General features: G+C 40.8%; 1 protein-coding gene across 1 annotated transcript in view; it reads left to right on the top strand.

Annotated features, from left to right (window-relative positions):
• The first annotated feature begins 10,186 nt into the window (after positions 1-10,186).
• FMO1 (flavin containing dimethylaniline monoxygenase 1) overlaps positions 10,187-18,307 on the top strand; it is a 33,769-nt gene continuing 25,648 nt past the window's right edge. The window contains 2 exon segments of the mRNA XM_059929803.1: positions 10,187-10,360; positions 10,750-10,887. Of these exon segments, the coding sequence (XP_059785786.1) occupies positions 10,187-10,360; positions 10,750-10,887 (312 nt within the window).

Consider the following 18,307-nt stretch of genomic DNA (forward strand, 5'->3'; position numbering starts at 1 on the left):
TATGTCAGCATAATGCTTTTGGCTTTCACATCAGTCAATACCTCTTAAAGAGAAAAAAAAAAAGACTAAAAGAAAAAGTATTAAATCTAAAGTCTAAATTTTAGAGTTGAGAAAAACAGAGCGAGAGAGGTAATTGTGGAGAGTTAGTTAGAAGACTTAGGTCTATGTGTAAAACTGAAATTGTGTCATGAAATTTCTTTGTCATTCTACCCTTCCCTCAAGTTCACTAGACTCTCCAAAAAAGACAATAAAATAACACTGGCTAAACAGTGTTGCCAAGCCCTGGTAAAGGAGAGTCATGTGGAAAAATAGTAGAATTACACAGAACGAAAAGCACCCATGGTTTAAATCATTGGAAAATTTTAAGTGTGGGCAAATATTAAAATTCCTGTGTGTTGTTTTTGATAGTCTTCTTATCCGGACTCTATTTGGTAACAAAGTTCTCAGATGTTAGGTCATGCGCCATTTGCTTCATGGGGAATCACTCAAAGCTACTGGAGAAAAAAATGAGAGGACAGACTTAGAACATTGCAATGCTCAGACAGACTTTTAGGGCCTCACATTGAAAGCTGAGCTAGTAGCCACATTTCTTATATTTGTCTTATATTTTGACAGAAACACTGCTGTAAAAATAAAAATAAACATGCCATAAGAGATAGATATATGTATGTACAGTATAGAGAGTACTTATCAAGGACCAGACAATTTGCACATTGCATGTATTATTTCATTTAATTCTCATGACAATTCTGTGAGATGGGTGCAGCTCTTACACCCATTTTACAGATGATGAAACTGAGACTCAGAGAGTTAGGTAACATGCCCAGGACCAGACAGCTGATCTTGTGATGGAGCTGGAATTGGAACTCAGGTTTGCTTGACTTTAGAAATGAAGACTTGCCCCATAATATACTTTTTTACAAAAACCTCCATTATTAATCAAGTACTTAATAACAGTTTATTTATGATCACATATATGTTACTTTTGGAGGAAGGACCTTTACATAGAATACAGCACTCTTCTTACAAATAAGATCTGATTAGGTTTATTTATAATATTTGGGTTACATTTCAGCTAGATCTAAAATTCGTTTGAAGGAATTTACAATAAAAACTCCTATATAATAACATTTAGGATAATCATTGACATTTTCAAAAAACAAGTGTCGAGGAAGAAAAGTGTATCTCCCAAATAGATGAAAAGTATTGTAATGATTGATTGGACCTTGTATTTAGCTCTAACCATACAAATAACCAAGGCAAAAAGCAAAACAATATTTAATCTTTGTCATCTGATAAAAGAAAGCATGCCGGCTTGTTACGAGAGACAAACATTTGCTTAAAACTGAACTTTAAAAAAAAAAACAACTGAACTTTAAAAATGTCACAAGCAATTCGATGTCAATAGACATTGAGCAACATAATAAACATCTGGTTATAAAGCAATCACTAGAGCCATTCTTTACACAAATTGTGCTTTGGGAGATTAAACTGTGCCATAAGCCCAGAACAAGACCTTCAAAGAGAGGGAAAATCTCAGAGACTCAAGATTTAGACAAATTTCTCCTCTTATTCCTCCAAAGCCTTTGTGGTCATCACTCTTCACATTGGCCTGGATTTCTCTCTCAAGTGCCTAGAACTATGTGATGGCAATCCCTGTCAGTGGAAACTCTTTAAAAGGCCATTGAGGGGCTTCCCTGGTGGCACAGTGGTTGAGAATCTGCCTGCCAATGCAGGGGACACGAGTTCAAGCCCTGGTCTGGGAAGATCCCACATGCCGCGGAGCAACTAGGCCCATGAGCCACAACTACTGAGCCTGCACATCTGGAGCTTGTGCTCCGCAACAAGAGAGGCCGCGATAGTGAGAGGCCCACGCACCGCGATGAAGAGTGGCCCCCGCTTGCCACAACTAGAGAAAGCCCTCGCACAGAAACGAAGACCCAACACAGCCAAAAATAAATAAATAAATAAATAAAATAAAATAATAGCAATTAAAAAAAAAAGCATATCTACTCTTGGTAGATTCCATGAGGGATGAGAAGAGAGAGTTGTGAAAGAAGTAAAATTTACTGGGGAGGCAGTCTGGAAGGGAGCATACTTATCAATACAGATTCTCCAAAAAACGATTTAAAAAAAAAAAAAAGGCCTTTGAAATGACACCAGCATTTAAATACAAGATTTTTTTTTCATTGCTCCTATAAGCAGATTCTTTGAAAAAAATTGCAGAGGGCATATATACTTAGTTATTCGTTAAAAACTGATTACTTTTCTAATTATTAAAGATTATTTGCAAGCCATTATATTATTAATAATAATAATAGAATTTATCAAGACTTTATAGCAAAAGTAGGCAAACTACTGCCTATAGGTCAAAACCAGCCCACTACCTATATCTGTAAATAAAGTTTTACTGGAACACATCCACACCTATTCTTTTATTGTCTGTGGCTGCTTTCAAGCTACAATGGCAGCACTGAGTAGTTGCAAAAGAAACAGTATGGCTCAACAAAGCCTAAAATTCTTACTATCTGGCCTTTACGGAAAGTTTGCCAATCCCTGCTTTGTAATGTGCAAAGCATTGTCCTAGTTGTTTTTTCATAACTCATTCATCATTACCACTACCTGGTGAAATAACTATGGTTGTTATCCTATTTCTACAGTGGAAGATCGAGAATCAATTGTCAGGTTGAGGCTGAATCAGTGGGGGAAAAACTAGCACCATTAGGACAAAATTGTTACTAAATTTATATCCTTGAAAAATTTTAGAAAGGAGATGATCCCTTGAAATCATTCCAAGTATTCTGATATCTTTTTAAAACATAAATAGTTCATTTCCAGAGCCTGAGATTGACTAAGGAAGACTCATTCAAGTCTATTCCTTTGCCTCCATACATCCTGTTGTCATGATTACTTTATTTTATTTATTCCCTCCCCTTTGAAGAATGAAATCTATGAATATTGAAGATGCTGCTGTGAGTCCTTAAAATAATTTCTGTTTGGCAGGGAGAAGAGTTAGTCTAAAGTACATATCACCAGTGTTTCTCGTAGCATGTCACTGTTGCAATTAATCAAGTTAAAATATAAACAATGGCTAACCTTAGGTTCCAAATTCTGCGTAACATTCCTTATCTCCTAGACAGGGTTCATCCAGTATACTGGGGACTCCTAGGCCAACACTGGCTCAGGATTATCCATTTAAATTTCTGCAAGCTCGAGTCCTAACTGTGGCCAGGACTTGGCACCAGGAATTTCAAGTACATAAAGTAAATAAGATACAATCTCTGATTCCTTTGGATTAGGGAGGTGGGGGTCAGATTTTTCCTGTTTTGTTATTATGCTTCAGGACAGAATCGCCTCACCAGAACGCCACTCTCTTAGTCTGTGGAGGAGCTATAAAGCCACTCCCTGCCCCAAAGTACAAAGAGAGTGGTAAATGCTTGAGTACTTGTAACGGGACAGTAAAGTCAGATATTATCAAGTCTTCTGTGTACACTGGTAAGTACATTGCTGGTCAGACTACTAAGTGGTTAATCAAAAGGGAAAACTTGGATTCCTAATGCAAAGGGAAATCAGTCATTTTTCTTAAGTGCTTCCACTAATAGCTTCTGACATGGTGTCTGACAATGCTTTGGGGGTTTGTCTACCAAATGTTGGCATTTGACACAAGCTGGGAGAGAGAGGCAATCCACACTTTCAAATCTGACTACTTTGTGCTGGCATGTTGTCTTTTTTCCTGTTGTTAAAAGTGCTCCATTCTACGCATTATGACAAAATTTCTTGATTCTCGTACTGTTGTCAGTTCTTTTTGCTAATTCCGCTCACAGCTGAATTCACAAGATTACAAACTTTAAGGGTTTCAAAAATCTCTTGTAGATATCCAGTTGAATGCCATCTGATTTACAGATGGAGAAACTAAGTCTGTCCTTTGTTATTTCCTAGTTTCCCCTCCAGCCTAGGGAATATCTATGGCCTTGTAACTGGTACGGTGAATTCAGAGCCGGGCAGAATTTTTCTTATCAGGTGGTTGTGTTTAGGAATAGGCTTGAGGAGGTGGGGAACGGCTGCTGGAAGATTGAAATCCCAGAGCATGGCCCTGCTCTAACCCGAGTTTCTTACCAGTTTGTGCTCGTTTGTTCCCAAGGGCTAAGTGGGCACCCTCACTCACCCCTAACTGCATTCAACTAAATCTACCATCTCTGATTACTCCTGAAATGCACAGCTCACTTCAGGATATTGTATCATTGTGCAGTCCGTGCCAGTATCCGTGTGCTAAGAAAGTGTGTGTGTGTGTGTGTGTGTGTGTGTGGGAGAGACAGAGACAGGGAGACACAGAGAACATAGGACAGAGAGACAGAGAGAGAAAGAAAAAGGAAGAGAGAGAAGGGTGGGTAATGTACAAATAAAGGACTGGATACAAGCCTGACAGCACATCAGTGAAGATGGTTTCCTTTGAAATGCATAGATGAGTCACACTAGAAACAGTCAAGAAGCGCTGGTTAATCGATACAATGCTGGACTAGATATAGGATAATTTGCATTTCCTGACACCAATAGATAAGGTGTCCTGATCAATTAAAAATATACTCAGAAGGAAAGGCTATAATCCAGAGGTTCCCAAACTTCCCAGGTTCAAGGGAATCTTTAGTGTGTAAGTAATTTTTTCACAGGGCCTCCAAGCTATAGTTCCTCTTATTAAGTAGTCAGGTCCAAACAACTTACGTATTTCTGTTCTCTGTATTTGTATTTTTGTTCTTTTTCAAATAACCTTGTAGTTGTTTGAAAAAATAATACACAAATTGAAAGGAAAATAGTATTTTTATTTCATTCTTGAATAACCACAATTACTTAATAATAAGGTGTATATGCCTGCTACGCGCTGCACTGCTCAACCCTTGGAATCAGACCGCACATCGTCCCTTCATTTCCTGTTCTACCTCAACCAGTTTTTGTGCACTACTCGCTTTTTAACATTGAAATGGTCAAAAACCCAGCTTTGCAAACATGTAGCATCATCAAATAGAACACAGCCTTATCTGATATAAAAACTGTGAACTACCTCCAGCTAATGCTTTGTTCCGTGTTCAACAGACATGGAGTGCTTTCCTCAAATTTTTAAAATAACTGTGATTTCCTCAAATTTTTAAAATAACTCAGTTCCTCTACACACAATTTTGGGAATGACAGCCCTAGCCTCAGGTTCTAACCCCCTATATTATCCTAATAAACCAAAGTGGGCACTCAAACTGACTTCAATACATTATATATTTGCATCTTACTTCTTTGAAGTAGAGGCAGCAATATAAAATGCCCAGGAAAAGAACAGTAGTTTGTAACCCCATGGTTAAAAATCGGTAACTTTGATGCAACTGACAGTGATTTCTCAACTCATTTAGTAATTTTGTGTTGCTTAAGTTATTTTGCTTGATGTTTTTTATAAACTCACTTTCATCCAGTGACACTTTACCAATTTAGTCATTTTTTTTTATTTTTATTACTTATTTCTTTCATATTTAGTCAGCTTTGAGGAGGCTTTCTTCATTAAAATAATGATGATGATGTTACACTGCTTTTAAAACCTCCAACAAAGGAATGGCCAAATTTTTTTGAATATTCACATAAGGAGGAATAGCATTTTTAATATTAGTTTTGCATTAGCATGTGAAATAGCACTCCAATAATCAGTGGCATTAGTGTACCTTTCACCCTAACAAAATTTCCGACTATGTTTTCAATCACTCTGTCTAAAGTACAGCAGTCACTGACTGGAAATGATTTTTAGTTAAAGGAAATAATAAAAGCAGACAATACTTTTTCTAAAAAGCACTTATTAATTTTTAAATCATTTTGGTTTCATATAATTATCAATACTTGAATGAGTGATTGGAAGCATTAATTTTTATCAGCATTGAAGGCAGTATTTGAGTGTATATGTGCTCATGTATTCTGTTTGCTTTTCCAAACATGGGAACAATTCAAATGAGACTATGGTGACACACCAAATAGATCTGAAGGAAAAACTTAAAGAAATAAAGAAAAAGTCCTTAAGCGTGACTTTGAAACCTATTTTTCTCCTTTTTTCTTTTTCTCTCTTTCCCTTTCACCATCATTCTTACATTTCCCTACTCATTTCCTTCACTTGCTAGAAGACAACCTTTAGCTATACATGTCTAGTTGCCCCAGTGACTCTGAGTCCAAATAAATATACCCAAAATTGTCAAGGCAGATAGCCACAAAAATATCAAATTAAAGAAAAATCTCATGAAGATGTAAAAATAACATAGCAACATCTATTTGGAAATGAGAATGTCCCAAGCACTGTGTTAAATGCTTTTTATACATTAGTTGATTCTTACAACAGGTTCTACATCTAGCTTCATTTTAGAGAGAAGGAAACTGAGACACAGAAACAAATTACTTGTGTAACATCATACTTCTGGCAATTAGCCAACACTGAACTTCAAACTCAGGTCTCTGACTCACAAACACCCCACTGTCCCATGAAAAGCCCCAGGGGTGTTTACTTCTCAGAGAAGGCTGGCTGCATCCGGCCCACACTGAGTAACAGTGGTGACCTGGGGAGAGAATTTCTACTTGTTGTACATTTGATAGAAAGTCATTTTGAGGAAGGAATCTCTGACCCAGAAGATATTTGCTCAATTATTTTTTTAATTAAAAAGATATAAGGTGATTAATTAATTCATTTTACCTAACAGGAAATCAATCCTTTGCCAAATATTTATGCAACTGCTAGTACAGACCAAGCATGAAGCTAGGAGTTATGAGAAAATAAGAGAGAAATCAAAGAAAATGACCTATTGTGGGGAAACATGTAGGTCATATGATCCAGTGAATCGACACTGTAATGCAGTCCCCTCATGTGGGGAACATGCTATTTTCTGTAGGAGGCAAAAGAATAGCAAGCCCTCCTTGGAGTCAAGCTGTCATGATGCCTCTATGGACCATCTCTGGCCCTTATAAGGACTCTCTCAGTTTCCTCCCTTTCAACCGCACTTCCTCTACTCCTCTGCCCACTGGAGTCCTTTTCATCCTTCAAAACCTGGAGCAAAGGACTTCCCTGGTGGCACAGTGGTTAAGAATCTGCCTGGCCAGAACACTCTATGACATAAATCACAGCAAGATCCTTTTTGACCCACCTCTTACAGAAATGGAAATAAAAACAAAAAGAAACAAATGGGACCTAATGAAACTTAAAAGCTTTTGCACAGCAAAGGAAACCATAAACAAGATGAAAAGACAACCCTCAGAATGGGAGAAAATATTTGCAAATGAAGCAACTGACAGAGGATTAATCTCCAAAATTTACAAGCAGCTCATGCAGCTCAATAACAAAAAACCAAACAGCCCAATCCAAAAATGGGCAGAAGACCTAAATAGACATTTCTCCAAAGAAGATATACAGATTGACAACAAACACATGAAAGAATGCTCAACATCATTAATCATTAGAGAAATGCAAATCAAACCTACAATGAGGTATCACCTCACACCAGTCAGAATGGCCATCATCAAAAAATGTACAAACAATACATGCTGGAGAGGGTGTGGAGAAAAGGGAACCCTCTTGCACTGTTGGTGGGAATGTAAATTGATACAGCCACTATGGAGAACAGTATGGAGGTTCCTTAAAAAACTAAAAATAGAACTACCATACGACCCAGCAATCCCACTACTGGGCATATACCCTGAGAAAACCATAATTCAAAAAGAGTCATGTAACAAAATGTTCATTGCAGCTCTATTTACAATAGCCAGGACATGGAAGCAACCTAAGTGTCCATCATCGGATGAATGGATAAAGAAGATGTGGCACATATATACAATGGAATATTACTCAACCATAAAAAGAAATGAAATTGAGTTATTTGTAGTGAGGTGGATGGACCTAGAGTCTGTCATACAGAGTGAAGTAAGTCAGAAAGAGAAAAACAAATACCATATGCTAACACATATATATGGAATCTAAGAAAAAAAAAAAGTGGTCATGAAGAACCTAGGGGCAGGACGGATATAAAGACGCAGACCTACTAGCGAATGGACTTGAAGACACGGGGAGGGGGAAGGGCAAGCTGGGACAAAGTGAGAGAGTGGCATGGACATATATACACTACCAAATGTAAAACTGATAGCTAGTGGGAAGCAGCCGCATAGCACAGGGAGATCAGCTCGGTGCTTTGTGACCACCTAGAGGGGTGGGATAGGGAGGGTGGGAGGGAGGGAGACGCAAGAGGGAAGAGATATGGGGATATGTGTATGTGTATAGCTGATTCACTTTGTTATAAAGCAGAAACTAACACACCATTGTAAAGCAATTATACTCCAATAAAGATGTTAAAAAAAAAAAAAAGAGTAGCCACCTCTCGCCGCAACTAGAGAAGGCCCACACACAGCAACGAAGACCCAACGCAGCCAAAAATAAAATAATTAATTAATTAATTAAAAATAAATAAATACATAAAATGAGTGATTTAAAAAAAAAAAAAAACCTGGAGCAAACAGTATACCTCTGTGTTGCCTTCCTACCATCCCAAAGTCAGAATTAGCACCTCTTTCTTCATGCTCTTACTGCAAAGTGTACGTGAGACATATCTCTGTGTTAGCACTTGACACAGAATATTGTATCTATTTTCAAATCTTACTTCCCCACCCGGATGATAGCTACCATAAAGAAGCCATCATGCCTAATTCATCTTTTGTTTCCTTGATACCTTGCCTAGGGCTTAGCAACATAGAAGCCCCTCATTAGGTGTTTGAAGGCTAATTAACCAGAAGATGAATCATAGAATATGGCTTGATAAGACCCTATAGAGCATTTGATTCCCCTTTCTATATAACCTGTTAATTTCCTACTTACAAAGTCTCCAAAAAAATCATCTTACAGACTCTGCCTGTAAATATCAGAGCTTGAAATGCTGGAAAGTGCTTAAATTGACCTAAAATTTACCTGAATATAACATCTTTGATTTCATGATTGGCCATAATTCTAATCTTTCTGTCCATGATGATTCTTCAAATGTTTAAAGGCATATATATACGGTAGTGCATTGGCCTTTGGAGTAAGAGTCAGTACAGATATCCTCTTTTGCAAAGGAGCCCAAGGCAATTCTATCAGGATCCAGAGCATGACTCCTCGCAAACGGACGTTACTAGCTTTTCCCTAGTAAATAAGATCCAGTTGCCACAGGGAAGCAACTGACTCTATAACACCTTTACATGACACCTGAAAAAAATGGACCTTTTCATTTCATTCAAGAAATATTTATGGGTGTTGAGCTTCAGTTACATTATGTTCCAAGTGCAGCCCTAGACACTAGGGCCACAGCAGAGAACAAAGCAGAAGAAGTCTCTATAGTTGAACTACTTCTCTGTTTCCCAATCCTGAAAAACAAAAGATGTATATTCAGTTTTGTGGAGAGAGCTCATCTGTGAAACAAGAAAATGCAAATGTTCAGAAAAAAAATGTCTTTGGGGTACCTTTTGCATCTACTCTGTGACCCATGTGGTTTAAGAACTTACTAACTTGGGGAGAGAAAATTTTTCACAAAAAAGTATTTGAGAACAACACCTAAAATCACATGATATAGTGTTAAAGGTGTACATATTGACCTAAGTGCTACAGGAATTAAAAGAACAGAGGCTCATTGATGGGAAAGGCAGAAGAGGAAGCCAATTTGGGGAAATGTTTTTATAGTTAACAATAGCTTCTATTTATTGAGCACTTTCTAAGTGCCAGGAGCACTGCTAAGCCAACTGTCATGTGTTGATTCACTTGATTCTCACAAAACACTGCAAGGAAACTCCTACAACTTTCTCCATTTTTATAACGTACAGAGGAGTTAAATAACTTGCCCAAGATCGCAGAGCAGTAACTGACAGAACTGAGCTTTAACCCAGGGAATCTGGTCCAGAGTCTGGTTGCTTAACCAACACACTATATTGCCTCTCCGCATTCTTACAAGTTCATGTGAACTCATGGCCAGGAGCAGACAATCCTCCACGTGTGCCAGTGATGACACAGTGGTTTCCTAGAAGTGAATCAGGATCCAATGGAGAGAGGAGGGGTGATTCTCCATGCCTACCTTTCCACCACACACCCTCTCTCTTCCACTGGTGACCATCCACTGGCAGCAGGTAGAAGGATGGACAGCTGAGCCGGAGCCCTGGCAGGATGCTAGGGGCTGCGACTGGCCCAGGGCAGTGCTGCACAGCCCCTGTGGGGGCCGCAGTGTCTTGGCTCTTCATCCCAACTCCGCTCCACCAGCTGCTGTGCGGCCTTGTGTCCCATCACTACACCAATCTGAGCTTCAGCTTCCTATGTTTACGAAACACCATGTTTGACAAGGTGATCATTTCTGGTCTGCTGCTCTATTCCACTCTACGGGTAGTGGAGGGAGGCTAGAGGTAGCAGCACAGTCCAGAATGCAAAACTCCTTCCACTAAAGGATCCGATTTCAGCCACTCTGCCAAAAGCTACAGTCTTGACAACAGTTGTACTATAGTTTAGAACCAGCTCCGAGTGAGGGGGTGGGAACATACCAAGCACGGGGTTAAACCAGTGACCTGAACATTTCTCTTCTCACATTCACAACACCAGAGACCAGCTACAGAGGATTCGAATGGAGCAAATCCCTTAATCGTTCAAATTCTTTTTCCTAATCTGCTAGAGCAGCCAAGGATGGGGTGGGGCTTTCACTTGTGAATAAAAGGTTCTGCTTCATTGTCCCCACGCAGGAGAGCACGGCCAAGCGAGTTGCAACTGTGGGAGCTGGGGTCAGTGGCCTGGCCCCCATCAAGTGCTATCTGGAGGAAGGACTAGAGCCCACCTGCTTCGAGAGGAGCGACGACCTTGGGGGGCTGTGGAGATTCACCGTAAGTGGGGCTTCGACAGCTTTGTTGTGTGCCTGTTGGAAAAGGGCTGGACTGGTGCAAAAAGAGATTGAATTTCTTCCACAAGGGCTGGCGCCCATAGGCGCCAGAAACATCTGCTGAACAGGGAGACAGAAAGGGCCATTGAAAATGATTTTTTAAAAAGAAAGAAGCAGGGAATAGCCTGAATTTGGGTGGGAGGTGCATCAGCCACCTTGCAAACTTCATCCGGGGCCAAGAGGAATAAAGATGCCTACGAAGGGTAGAAGAGGATGGAGTGGCTGGGACAAGCCAGGAAAGCTCAGGACACGCAGGGCAGGAGCAGAACCTGGGGGTCAGAAGCACGAGTCTCCAGTGTTGGGGGCAAAGGTATAAACACAGCACAGGAATTTCTGCCTCTGCCTGAGAGACTGAGCTGCTTATACATGCTTCTTTTTCCAGCTCTGCTCTATCTGAAGCAAAGCGACACAAGACTCAGTGTAGGGTGAGTCCTATACTCAAGGTCTTGCTGTCCAGGCAATTCCAATCCATGTCAAGAACAATCAGAAGTGAAGGATGTGAGGAGTTTGGAGACTTTTTTGTTGCCTGAGCAAAAAATAATAATAATATTCTCAGGACTACAGTATGGATTGGAGAGGGAAAAGGGGTGAGGTAGGAGGAAAGGCAACTATAAAGACCACCCTTGATTGGCCTGGGGTCCAGGGAAACCACAGGGGTCCTGCTGGAGGCCACTGAAACCCTGTGAGCTCCACGGCTCAGCCAGGGAGTCATTTGCATCAGATCTCCCCAAACCTCCTATTTCCCTTCTTCTCAGGAGAGCAAGAACATATCCCGTGAGCTTTAAAGGTGCTAAGGAGAAAGCAGTCAGGAAGAGTGAAAAGGAGCAAGGTGTCAGATATCCTGGCCTCAGAGTCCTAAGGGACTAAGAGAAAGCAACACTTAGCATTCCCTTATTATAGAAGGGTAGAACTTGGAACAGGAATAAAGTAATTATTTTTTAATTCAGTGATCAAAGCTCCAGAGAGGCCAAGGTTCCTAGTTTAGTCCCAGCATAAACCAGCTTGTCACATAAAGAAGAACTGCATATCTTGAAATGTATCCAACCACCAAATGTGACCATCAATGCACAGAGACCTCCCCAAGGGGCCTAGGGAAAAGAGAACATCTGTTCCCATGATTCAAACCACATACATTCCGAAAGGGGAGCAGAAACCTGACACAAATGCCATAACTCTAGCCTCTCATGCCCATTGAAAACATTGCTAATCAAACACTATACCCTTCCCCTAATGAGCCTCAGAATCCTTCTTAACACAGTATTCCAGATAAGTACTACTACTCCATTGGGGTTGAGGGTTAGCTTCCAGGATAAAACTGCCAGAGTAGAGTTATTTGGTTAAAGTAATCTCAATCAAAGCAAAAAGTAAGCCCAGAGACCTTGGCATACCAGACAAAAATGCTCCTTATATAAATCACAGATACCCAATTATTAACACACACAAAAAAAAAACTATTGATGTAAGAATCAAGAGAAATGAGTTCTAGATACAGCTGTGCCCAACTGGCTGTGTGATTGGGCAGGTCAAACACCTATGCACAAAGCGCTGTGAGGGACACAAAAATGAGAAACAGTCTTCCTGCCTTAGGGAGCTGTCAGTCTGATGGGAAAAGGGCAGGATCTTGTAAGTCAGAAACAGTGCTATGGGTATTTAAGTGAGGTCAGGATTACATTCACTTGAGGGAAGCCAAGAAAGGCTTCATGGAGGAGATGGTGTGTGGTGGACTCTGAAGGATCTCAACAGGCAAATGAGATTGAATGGGAGATGCCAGGGAGGAAACCGTAAAGAAAAAGTACTGGGCATGCTTGGAAAATAAAAAGAGCTTATTGGTGTTTGTGGAACTTGTAAGAGAAATGATGAAAGGGGAGGACAGTGGCTGAATGTTTGGGTAAGGGATTCGTACTCAATTTAGAAAGCAACGGATTATGAGCAGAATTAAGATGTCTTTCTGTTGTTGTTGTGTTTGTTTTGTTTGCATGATAGCGAGACCCATATATGTTTACAGGTAAAGAGAAAATATCTGTATGATAGGAAATGATTGAATATGTAAGCCCAAATTGAGACAAGATCCTGGCAGAAAAAGGAAGAAGTGGAATTGCAGGCCCAAGTGGAAGGATTAGCCCTGGAAAAGTGGAGAGGCACACTTTTCTCAGAGACAGGAGGGGAAGGAAAAAGAAAATTAGAGGCCCTTGTGAGGCACGTGATAGGACATCAAAAGGATGAGAAAGAGGGTGACCCAGCAGTAGCCTAAGTAAAATGGTACCCAATTAACAAGTTGTTTCAGTCCCCATTACCTCATCTGTAAAGTAAGAACACAGAGTCAGTTTAAAAAATAGATAAAAGCTAAATTACTGGGTCCTGGGAGGCAGGAAAAACCATCCCCACCTTCATTCAGCAGCCCTCTCTTGACACAGCAGCCTCTTTAAGACACCTCTGTACTACCTTGAGATTCCTCTAAAGCCTGATTGAAAATCTCTAAACTAAGTGACCTTAAAGGGGACTTCCAGCTCTAACATGCTATGACTCTCCTGGGTCTTTCTAGAGACATCCCTTCCCCCTTCTACCCCAGCAGATACACACACACACACACACATGCACGCACGCACACACACACCACGAAAGATTGTTAGAGATGTCTCTGCAATCAAAGCAAGTGGCCCATTCAAAACCTGCAGAATTAGAGAGTCTGCTCAGGCAAGGGCTGTGCTTACCAGAAAATGTACAAGGGGGATCCTTAGTCCCTGTTCTGGGTGAAAGGGGCCATAATGCAAAAATAGACAGGCAAACTGCAGAAACCCAATAAAACACATATGGAGAAGGTTTCCATTTACAAATAGAGAGATGCCCCCAACATTACAGAGATTATAAACTACTGCACTTAATTCGATACTCACATGGGCATAACTCTGGCCTCTTCCAGACCACAGTCTTAAACTAAGAGGAAGCAGACAAAGGTTGCAATGGAAAAGAAAGTCCATCCTTCATTGGGGGGGGGGGGGGGGGAGGGGTTGGCATTGTTTAAAAGGAAAAGGGATACATTGATAAAGAACCCACCTGTGACCACCAACTCAAGTGGCAGCAGGAGGTAAGTGTGGAACATCTGTTCCACAACCAACTCTCTCAGGCTCTTGAGAGGAAAAGGAGGCTTAGAAGAGTAATGCTATTGGCTGATTATCTCGACTGTAGAGGAATACTTGAAGAAATAAAATGTCAGGAATTGTTCTGTCACTCATAACTAATATTACTCCTAGAGAATTTTAGTATAGGAAGGAGCCTTGAGAAATAGCCTTAATGTAGAACCACACTGACATCCTCTAGAAGTAATTATACTATGCTGATAGAAACACATTCTGCTTCACCCATCACATCTCTGTAGCAATAACCCTCCCTGGAATGACGTGCTTCCTTATGCACATCGAGGTCTTTTCTTCTGCACATGTATCCTTTCACTTATTCCACATTTATTGAGCACCTACTATGTGCCTTATGCACCACATATTTTTAGATTCAGTGAGGGAAATGATGAAGTGTAATACTTCACCCGCTTAAATCACTAAGGAATTCTTCAGCTATTTCTTCTTTAGGCACATTAAGCCTGATTCTTACAGGGGCTGAAATGTTTTGTTAATTGGGCACCATTTCACTTCTTCTTAAAAGCCTTATTTCTAAAAGTTCAGTGATCTTAGTAGGTTTCCTTTTATTCATATATTAAACAAACATTTATTGAATTCATATTATCTTGGAGGGGATACACCTGACAGGCCCCTAACCTCTTGGGGGTTCCTCAAATCTCCTCTGAGGTTTCCACAGCTCCCCTGTGCTGCAGATCTGAAAACAGATCTACAGACTGTGGACAGATTGTAGACAGTCTGACTCTCCATAGGGAGAGGAAGTGACAAAGTAAAATGTGTTCCGGCTGTTCAAAGGAGAAGAAAAGAAGGAAATAATTGTTCTTAAGAGCAAGAGCTGAACTTCCCTGGTGGCACAGTGGTTAAGAATCCGCCTGCCAATGCAGGGGACATGGGTTCGAGCCCTGGTCTGGGAAGATCCCACATGCCACGGAGCAACGAAACCCGGGCACCACAACTACTGAGCCTGCGCTGTAGAGCCCGCGAGCCACAACTACTGAGCCTGCGTGCCAAAACTACTGAAGCCCGTGCACCTAGAGCCCGTGCTCCGCAACAAGAGAAGCCACTGCAATGAGAAGCCTGCACACTGCAATGAAGAGTAGCCCCCGCACATTAAAAGGATCATACAGGATTAACCAAGATGGCGGAGTAGAAGGACGTGCTGTCACTCCCTCTTGCGAGAGCACCAGAATCACAACTGACTGCTGGACCATCATTGACAGGAAGACCCTGGACTTCACCAAGGAGGATACCCCACGTCCAAGGACAGAGGAGAAGCCACAGTGAGACGGTAGGAGGGGCGCAAGCAGAGTAAAATCAAACCCCGTAACTGCTGGGTGGGTGACTCACAGACTGGCGAACACTTATACCACAGAAGTCCACCCACTGGAGTAAAGGTTCTGAGCCCCACGTCAGGCTTCCCAACCTGGGGGTCAGGCAACGGGAGGAGGAATTCCTAGAGAATCAGACTTTGAAGCCTAGTGGGAATTGGATTGCAGGACTTTGACGGGTCTGGGGGAAACAGAGACCCCACTCTTGGAGGGCACACACAAAGTAATGTGTGCATCAGGACCCAGGGGAAGGAGCAGTGAGCCTGGGGGAGACTGAACCAGACCTACCTGCTGGTGTTGGGGGGTCTCCTGCAGAGGCGAGTAGTGGCTCTGTTTCACCGTGGGGATAAGGACACTGGCAGCAGAGGTTCTGGGAAGTTCTCCTTGGCGTGAGCCCTCCCAGAGTCTGCCATTAACCCCACCAAAGAGCACGGGTAGGCTCCAGTGTTGGGTTGCCTCAGGCAAAACAGCCAACAGGGAGGGAACCCAGCCCCACCCATCAACAGTCAAGTGGATTAAGGTTTTACTGAGCTCTGACCGCCACAGCAACAGGGAGGGAACCCAGCCCCACCCATCAACAGTCAAGTGGATTAAGGTTTTACTGAGCTCTGACCGCCACAGCAACAGTCAGCTCTACCCACCACCAGAGCCTCCCATCAAGCCTCTTAGATAGCCTCAACCACCAGAGGGCAGACAACAGAAGCAAGAAAAACTATAATCCTGCAGCCTGTGGACCAAAAACCACAGTTACAGAAAGATAGAGAAGATGAAAAGGCAGAGGGCTATGTACCAGATGAAGGAACAAGAAAAAACCCCAGAAAAACAACTAAATGAAGTGGAGATAGGCAACCTTCCAGAAAAAGAATTCAGAATAATGATAGTGAAGATGATCCAGGACCTTGGAATAAGAATGGAGGCAAAGATTGAGAAGATGCAAGAAATGATTAACAAAGACCTAGAAGAATTAAAGAACAAACAAACAGAGATGACCAATACAATAACTGAAATGAAAACTACACTAGAAGGAATCAATAGCAGAATAACTGAGGCAGAAGAACGGATAAGTGACCTGGAAGACAGAATGATGGAATTCACTGCTGCGGAACAGACTAAAGAAAAAAGAATGAAAAGAAATGAAGACAGCCTAAGAGACCTCTGGGATAACATTAAACGCAACAACATTCGCATTATAGGGGTCCCAGAAGGAGAAGAGAGAGAGAAAGGACCAGAGAAAATATTTGAAGAGATTATAGTCGAAAACTTCCCTAACATGGGAAAGGAAATAGCCACCCAAGTCCAGGAAGCGCAGAGAGTCCCATACAGGATAAACCCAAGGAGAAACACGCCGAGACACATAGTAATCAAAGTGGCAAAAATTAAAGACAAAGAAAAATTATTGAAAGCAGCAAGGGAAAAACGACAAATAACATACAAGGGAACTCCCATAAGGTTAACAGCTGATTTCTCAGCAGAAACTCTGCAAGCCAGAAGGGAGTGGCATGATATACTTAAAGTGATGAAAGGGAAGAACCTACAACCAAGATTACTCTACCCGGCAAGGATCTCATTTAGATTTGATGGAGAAATCAAAAGCTTTACAGACAAGCAAAAGCTAAGAGAATTCAGCACCACCAAACCAGCTCTACAACAAATGCTAAAGGAACTTCTCTAAGTGGGAAACACAAGAGAAGAAAAGGACCTACAAAAACAAACACAAAACAATTAAGAAAATGGTCATAGGAACATACATATCGATAATTACCTTAAACGTGAATGGATTAAATGCCCCAACCAAAAGACATAGACTGGCTGAATGGATACAAAAACAAGACCCATATATATGCTGTCTACAAGAGACCCACTTTAGACCTAGGGACACATACAGACTGAAAGTGATGGGATGGAAAAAGATATTCCATGCAAATGGAAATCAAAAGAAAGCTGGAGTAGCTATACTCATATCAGATAAAATAGACTTTAAATTAAAGAATGTTACAAGAGACAAGGAAGGACACTACATAATGATCCAGGGATCAATCCAAGAAGAAGATATAACAATTATAAATATATATGCACCCAACATAGGAGCACCTCAATACATAAGGCAACTGCTAACAGTTATAAAAGAGGAAATCGACAGTAACACAATAATAGTGGGGGACTTTAACACCTCACTTACACCAATGGACAGATCATCCAAAATGAAAATAAATAAGGAAACAGAAGCTTTAAATGACACAATAGACCAGATAGATTTAATTGATATATATCGGACATTCCATCCAAAAACAGCAGATTACACGTTCTTCTCAAGTGCGCACGGAACATTCTCCAAGATAGATCACATCTTGGGTCACAAATCAAGCCTCAGTAAATTTAAGAAAATTGAAATCATATCAAGCATCTTTTCTGACCACAACGCTATGAGATTAGAAATGAATTACAGGGAAAAAAACGTAAAAAGGACAAACACATGGAGGCTAAACAATACGTTACTAAATAACCAAGAGATCACTGAAGAAATCAAAGAGGAAATCAAAAAATACCTAGAGACAAATGACAATGAAAACACGACGACCCAAAACCTATGGGATGCAGCAAAAGCAGTTCTAAGAGGGAAGTTTATAGCTATACAAGCCTACCTAAAGAAACAAGAAAAAGCTCAAGTAAACAATCTAACCTTACACTTAAAGAAACTAGAGAAAGAAGAACAAACAAAACCCAAAGTTAGCAGAAGGAAAGAAATCATAAAGATCAGAGCAGAAATAAATGAAATAGAAACAAAGAAAACAATAGCAAAGATCAATAAAACTAAAAGTTGGTTCTTTGAGAAGATAAACAAAATTGATAAACCATTAGCCAGACTCATCAAGAAAAAGAGGGAGAGGACTCAAATCAATAAAAT

This window comes from Balaenoptera ricei, chromosome 1 (assembly GCF_028023285.1).
Source record: "Balaenoptera ricei isolate mBalRic1 chromosome 1, mBalRic1.hap2, whole genome shotgun sequence".
NCBI lineage: Eukaryota > Metazoa > Chordata > Mammalia > Artiodactyla > Balaenopteridae > Balaenoptera > Balaenoptera ricei.